Source organism: Lactuca virosa, chromosome 5 (genome assembly GCF_052849685.1).
Source record: "Lactuca virosa cultivar CGN04683 chromosome 5, Lactuca_virosa_CGN04683_v6, whole genome shotgun sequence".
NCBI classification, from domain to species: Eukaryota; Viridiplantae; Streptophyta; class Magnoliopsida; order Asterales; family Asteraceae; genus Lactuca; species Lactuca virosa.
Window position 1 is genome coordinate 27,839,379 of NC_136430.1, and position 7,903 is coordinate 27,847,281.

The 7,903-nt window shown below is 36.3% G+C and overlaps 1 protein-coding gene across 1 annotated transcript; it reads right to left on the reverse strand.

Annotated features, from left to right (window-relative positions):
* Window positions 1-2,220, reverse strand: NIP6;1 (NOD26-like intrinsic protein 6;1). The gene is made up of 5 exons (XM_079051124.1): window positions 1,699-2,220; window positions 1,390-1,614; window positions 1,112-1,306; window positions 539-600; window positions 1-404 (listed from the first exon to the last, which is right to left on the reverse strand). Exons 1-5 carry the CDS (start codon window positions 1,933-1,935, stop codon window positions 194-196), a joined length of 930 nt encoding a protein of 309 aa, XP_078907250.1. The 5' UTR covers window positions 1,936-2,220; the 3' UTR covers window positions 1-193.
* Window positions 2,221-7,903: the final 5,683 nt, after the last annotated feature.

Here is a 7,903-nt window from a genome sequence, read left to right on the forward strand (position 1 = left end):
TAAGCAAAACATGCAATAAAGTTCTGTCATTAATTTATGCCATTGTCAAGAAGACTCAAGATACAACGATCGATAATTAAATATGTACCCATAATCAGATCTCCGTTGACCCATTGTTGGGGTATAATGGATTATCTGGTCTTATCAGTGTGTAGGCATGGTGGTGGTTTTACATGTGATGTGTTGTTGTGGATTATCTTCTAAAGCTATGTCCTTGAGGCTTATTAGGATCATGATGATCATCACCATCTTCCTCAGGCAGTTTCACTGCTGTGTAAATACCTGCACCAGCTAGTGCGCCAAGGATGGGAGCTGTAAGGTAGATCCAGATGCCTTTGTAGTTGTTTGCAGCCATTGCTGGTCCCAAAGTTCTTGCTGGATTCATTGATGCTCCTGTGAGTGGCCTATATATGTCATTTCAACAAAGGGAAAATGTGAACAATGAGCTAGGGTACCTTTTTTTTTTTAAAAAAAAAAAGAAATCTTCTATCAACATACCCAGTTATCAGAATATTAAGAAGGTTTAATTTATACGTACCCAGCTATAAGAATATTAAGCATGACAGTTGCTCCCACAGCTATTCCCGCCAGCTCGCCAACCTGTGGTGAAATAAAAATCAGGTTACAGTTATTTGAATAATTGCAAATTTAGTCTATGTTCATGTATATGTAAAACTTCCATAGCCAATTTTATATTAATAAAATGAATAATTGAATATGGAGACCCAAAAATATCTACACTTGACTTTTGGCGATACTTTTCAAATTAAAAATTAATTAAATACCAAGTACATGTGATCTTTATGAAACTATATAATAAGAAACTATCACTCCAAATCCACATGATGAGGAACAGTCCAAATTTGTCTATCACCAATATCAATATAAAAATAGACATTTGTCTCGTCATCATGACTTTCAAGTTCACTAGAACAGTTTTTTAACTTTCATCATTAACTCACGAATCCCCCCTTTGTCTTGGATCTAGCATTCATTATATTACAATAATTGAATTGAATATGCCGATAGAAATTAAATGCATGAATTTGTAGCCATAAAAAGTATAAGCAAAAAAAAGAATAGAATAGAATGAAATTGAAAAGGTTCTTACAGCTCGAGTGTCGGTAGCAACAGCCGTGACCACAAACATGAGATTAAACGCAATTATGAACTCTAAAGCATACGCTTGTCCATACTTAACTGAAGGAATAGTCACACCCCCACCCATCATTGGATCAAACACCGCTTTCAGTGTAAATGCTGCACATATCGACGCCAGCATCTGTGCCCCTATGTACACCGGCACCTACCACCAGTTTAATTTAACCATAGTTAGTTTTAGGGGATTAAATATTAATTAATTAATTAGTTAGAGGTGTAATTAATTACATGCTTCCATGGAAAATGCTTGAGGGCAGCAAAAGCTATGGTGATGGATGGGTTCAAGTGGGCTCCTGAGATATGACCTGTCGATAGTATAACGATCATAACAGCGAGCCCGGATGAACCGGCTAACCCGATCAGGGTCTCGGACCCTGGTGTCTTTTGGTTCACTATGGCTGTAGCCGTTCCCGCAAATATCAGTATCATGGTTCCTATGAACTCGGCTCCAACCTGTTAATTATATAACAGTATTTAAACCTTAAACAAACAAATGTGATTAATTTGATTATGAAACATACAATGGAAATTAAGAACCTTTCTTGCTAGTGAGATAGGGGGAGGGGGTAAGTAACAAGTGACAGTAGGTAGAGTGCCTTCTTCTTTAGCCAAAGTTTCAACGCTGAAACATTTGAAGCTATTGAGAAGTGATTTCTTCAAGGCATTGGGTCCGTGGTTCCTATGATCTGGTCTGAACCCACTGAAGAGTGGTGCACCCGGTGTCCCTGGTGTGGCTGGGGTCGATGGTGCTGATGCGGTGTCTTCACTCTCCATTTCTCGATCACTAGTTTCTAAGATCTTTGATTAAAACTCAATAAAAACTGTGATCCTTTTGTTACATTTGGTGATGGTGGTGATGATTGCTAGTGATGGTTTTTACAGACTTATATAGTATAGAAATGAGGCATCTTTGGGTTCGACTGTTTGAGGCTAGTTGACTTGAGGAATCCCAAATAATAATAATAATAGAAGTAAGTGGAAAGAAATGAAGGGAAAAGGGAAAGTGGGCGGTGGTTGTAAATTATTTTTAAACGTTCTTTCTTCCTTTTCGGCATTCTTTGAGTGACATGGTTCTTGGTTTTCTTGTCCCCTATATAACTTGAATGAATGGTATTTGTGACCCACGTGGATCTTGATCCGATCCGGTATTTGAGAAGGTGATAAGTGTTTGATTTTATCTGTTTTTTTTTTACGTTTTTCCAAACAATTATGTATCATGCTACCTCAATCATACATATAGGGCACTAGCCATTCTTGAAAAGTGCTTTCGTTTTTAGGGTGTCAAAACATGTGGTGGTTATATCATGATTATTGTAAAGGAATATGCCCCCCCCCCCCCCCCCCCCCCCCTTTCTTGAAATGTCAAATGTTCAAGTCCATTTAAAGTTATTTTCATCCATAAATTAAAACAAAGAGGATTTTGTAAGCGATAGACAAATATAAGAATTAACTTATACATGTATAAAGGAGTGAGAAGAGCAGGTCAATTTTAAATAATCACAACTTTTGAACCGAATTACATGACTGTACAACTAGTCAACAGCAAAATACTACGCCAATTTGGCCCACCATCAGACCCAAGATCCATCATTTAAGGCTCTATTTCCCTAATTTATTAGATTTTTACGTTTTTGCTCATTCCTCTTAAATGTAAATTGTTTGAAATTCAGGTGTTTCTTTTTTCAAATTACTTATTATTTCGGCAGAAAATCTCAATATTTATGTTAGAATTCCGGATTTTTTTAAGTGCTGATGAAAATTACAACTTTTATCATGTCCAAAAAATATAAATACACCTGATCTTCGTTATAAAATATTATTTTAAAGGGATTTTCTAATATGTGACCTAAGGGCATATATAAAAAGCATTAATTCCCTATTTTAAAAGGTTGGTCTTGTCTTGTATAACAAACACAACTTTATTTTGCTTTAGAAGGTAACACTTTTTTACATAATAATTCACATTTTGACATAGTAATGCAATTTAATGAACAGTAAGGTCAACTCTTTGCTCGATGACTTGATTCCTCAAAGAATTTAACCACATTTTGTAGGGCTGGTATCATTACACTAAGGACCCCAACCAAAAGAAGGTCAAAATTGCTACTAGTGGTTTCAGAGGTTTCTAACCACAGATCTGGCATATCTTCACCTCTTTGTAGATATGTGCATCATTTCATTTGTTGATTCCTGTTGATGTAGAAATTTCTAGAACTAGGTTCAAAGATATTGGACCCGACTATCATCATGGTATGTACCAAATGCATGAACAATTGTTCCCAATACCGAACTGTATAACCAAGCATCACATTCCGAGAACGGTGGTACATTGTTAAATTGACAAATGATAGCGATAAGCATTACAATTTCGGGTAGGTATACGTCGTGCATGTGCAATTATACCTAACAAACAAAAATCCAAAAACTAGTAGTGAAAAATATACCAACGTGTGCTTAAGATTAATGTAGTTAGGAAGGAGTGGTAAAATGTGGTAAAATATTGTCACATCATGTTTTTATAGACATGTAAACATAACATGATGATATGGAGTGGTAACGTGGTTAAAAGGTAAGCATTTTTTTTTCAAATCAAATAATTTTTTATTTGACTATTTAAATAAAATAAATTATAAAAAAGGTACATGTTGTTAAAGGTAAAGTTACAAACATCTAAAGCATAACTAATCTAATGGGACCACTTGCTTTCTATTTCCTCTCGTCAAGCAAACAGCGAGACAATTCTAACACATGTTCTTAGTGAGCCAACAAGGAGTGGTAACAAGATTTTAACGAGGGCTTAGCGAAGGGAGGTGTCGAGCCACTTAGCGAAGGGAGGTGTCGAGCCACTCCCTTCAGCCTTATAGGCGGTTTTTTGTTTGACCTTCTATGTTTGGAGGTGGGTGTAAAAAAAACGTTTGTTTCTTAGAAGACAAAAGACAAAAAAAAAGTTTGTCTCGCCTCTTTTTCCTAGAAAATAAAAATAAATAGATTTTTGTTTTGTAAGACCTCTTCTAACTATAAATAAGTTGCCGTTATTTCAAACCCTAATATAAATGCGAATGACCTCCTACCTCCGCCATCATCTCTCCTTCTCTCCGACCAGATGTCGACCCTACCTTCGCCATAACCATCTTCTTTCTCTGTCTCTCCAACCGGAAATCCTACCTCCAACAACTAGCTCTTTGGAAAACAAATTGTCGAGATTTCAAACACTTTCACACAAGTTTCACTCATGCTTCTGTCTTTCAGCTTTTCACGACGACGATCACCATCGTTTCACTGCCATTTTTTTTGTAATTACACTTTCAGACATTAAAAAAAACAATCTTATTTTTTGTTGATTGCACACTTTTGATCCATATCTTTTTCTATAAATAATTATTGAAAAAAAAAACTACAAACATTTCATCTCTTGAAAAATAAACAAACACCTAAATTTGGTTGTACTTAAGATTCTTGTTCAACTATACAAATGTTTAGCTAGAGTACAATGCACGAGCATAATTGTTTTTAAAAGAGTCTTGGCTGTCAGGGAATCTTTGTTACACGTTAAGTTGGACTAAACACATAATTAATAGTAATATATTTTCTTAACAGAGCTCTCAATATGCTAGGACGTACGTGGATTCTAATTATTTGAGTTGATGTCTCTAATATCATATTTTTAATGAGTCAAATAAATTAAGTGAAAAACTTAGTTACAATAGAAACATGTCAAATGGATTTAACGGGTTCAAAATTGTCCAAGTTGTATTCCATTAAATCAAACATTCTACATCAATTGCATAAGAAAATATATCATGACTATAAACTTAGAGAAAATTCATGAAATAATCAAAAGTTAGGGGGTGTTTTAAGGAATTAACCATGAAATTTTGAGTTTTGGAAAATGACCACGAGATCCGCAGAGGGGACTCTGCGGATCTCTTTAATCCTCTGAGGAATGATGTGAGGAAATGACGTGGCACCACTAAATCACAAAAAAAATCGTGGCTATAATGGTTCCGTAGAGGTGGCTCTGCGGATCCATTGTACACCTCTGCGGATGTTATAAATCAAACTAATAGACAAACAAGGAAACCGACAAATAATATTGAGAATTATATGTCGATTAGTTGCGAATAATAGATCTAATTATTATTAATATGATTACCAAGTTTCGTCCAGAAACCAGATTAATCCTTCTCGATTAGATCTGATTGTAAGAAAGGTAGAATGAGAGTTTCCTGTTATTAGACGAAATCAAAAACAAAACAATAATGTAAAACTGACATGTTGACGGTTGATCTTGAACGTGGAATAACTACATGGATCGGACTCATGTCTTTAAAGGTTTTTACTTCGCTTCTATTAGCTGTAAGCAACAGAGTAAAACCCCAGGATTTAATGTAGATCTATCGATTTTCCAACAACACTGGAAAACGATAAACACAAAGTGAATACTCGGAAACTGGAAGAAAATCGTAGAGAGAGGAAGAGAGATTCAAGTTTTGTGAGCCTCGAATACGGCTCCTATGGAGTTGTATTTATAGGAATTGAAACCCTAGAAGGCAGGAAAGGGGCCCACATGGGCCGACCCTTGGAAACCCTAAGGCAACAACTTACTCTCCAAGCTAGCCGTTTTCTAACCCTTCCAGAATATTTTGTTGCCACATCTACGAAGTGGTAGAATATTATGTCTCCATATCTACGAAGTGCCAGAATATTCTGTTGCCATATCTACGAAATGGTAGAATGTTCTGTTGCCATATCTACGAAATGGTAGAATATTTTGTTGCTATATCTTCCCCCACCAATGTGGGATAGAGGAAACTTGCCAACTTGCAAGATTACCTCTATAATTTCCAACAACCCCCCACCAAGTTGAAAAGTTTCCTTTCAATCAGACACATGATGTCACTTGGGTATCATGAAGATTAAACCCTAGTTTAATGAGAACAAACAAGAAGAGACCAATTCAATGGCATCCTTATATGTTTAAACCATGAACCTTGTGACATCTCCGGTTTACACCCACACATCACATGTCGTCTTTGCGTTCTCCCTGAGCGCTAATATGGGCATGCGCTATAAATCCTTTTCATGACCCTTTAGAAGATAAACCACTAATCTCCACTTGAGGCATAACCACCTCTAGATCATATATGCAAATTTTTACAACACCTTCGTGTTGGGTCAAAATTATGGTTTATACTTTGCTTTTCTGAGCAATTGTATTTTTATGTAATATTTTATGAGTTTACGGTCAGGTTTACGGCCAGGTGGGTGTTTACGGCCGTAAACAGGTTTACGGCTGTAAACCATGTTTACGACCCAATGGGTGTTTACGGCCGTAAACCCATTTACGGCCGTAAACCCATTTATGACCCATATTCCCCAAGTATATATATAGGTGTTAGGTGGTTGAGGAGGGATTGATGAACAGACAAGGAGTGTACGGCCAAGAGAGAGAGAAAGGAGTTTTAGTGTGTGTAAGTGTGTGAATCTTGTGTAAAGGAACTTCATTCTAATCAATACATTCAAGATTCATCATCATCTTTTTCTCATTCTCTTTTATTTGATCTGACATCATCCAATTGATTGAGATTCCGCACCATCGATTGGATCTGATTGATACACAAGCAGATTAGGGACTCACAATTGGTATCAGAGCTTGGATTGTATCAGTCAATTTTGTCAGATCTGGAACATATTTGATCTTATTTTTGAAAGATTCTTACGTTTTTGGACAGATCTCTGAAAATTAGGGGGGGTTTGTTCTTCGCATTTTTGATAAAACCGAGTTTTGGAGCAAAAAGAGGTGAAAAACACTGTTTTTCACGTAACTTGCAAAGAGTTTACGTTCTTTGAAGGGTTTACGGCCGGAAACAGTTTACGGTCGCCGGAGTTTACGGCTAGGGTTTCTCGGAGTTTACGGTCGCCGGAGTTTACGGCGGCGGTTTGAGGCTCGGAGTTTGCGGCCTCGGCTCGGTGGACGACGTTTGCGGCTCGGAGTTGGAAGGCAGCATCAGTGGCTTACTTGCGCGCTTCAATAAAAAGGGAAACAGATTTGGGGGTGCCGGGGATCGAACCCGGGTCCCCAGGTTCATCAGCAACACGCCTTACCAGTTGAACCAACAAGCAACTTGTTACAAGCCTTTCGATTTTAACTTAAAATCACTCCCAGTCGCACCAAATTTCGCATTTTAACACATTTAACCCAAAATTCAAATTTCTTTTAATTTTAAAATTCCATTTTCAACCAAAAATTTTTTTTTTTTTTAGATTTTAATTTTTGACTTTTTACTTAAAATTTTGACTTTGACTTTTAAAATTTGACCTTTGACTTTAAACTTTGACTTTCTCGTTTAACTTTTAAATTTTCAAATTTAGATTTTCGGTTTGACTTTTAAGTTTGGCTTTTTTGTTTGACTTTTAAGTTTGACTTTTTAAATTTGACTTTTAAGGTTGACTTTTGAGGTTTATAGTCAAATGACATTTTTAAATTTAAGTTTGACTTTTAAGTTTGATTTTGGCTTCTAGTTGTGTTTTTAATTGCTTTTGAGGTCAACAAGGGAAATGAAGACATGACAGAGAGTCAGGATATGTTAAGACAAAATTTCAACATGTTCGATTATATCCTTAGAGAAATCCTGGAAGCTCAGTTGCAGCGATTTACTACACTTACTACTGAGATGAATATAGCTGAGATTTTCTTGACTAAATCTGAGATAAACAAAAAGCTGCTGAATGCACTTCCAAA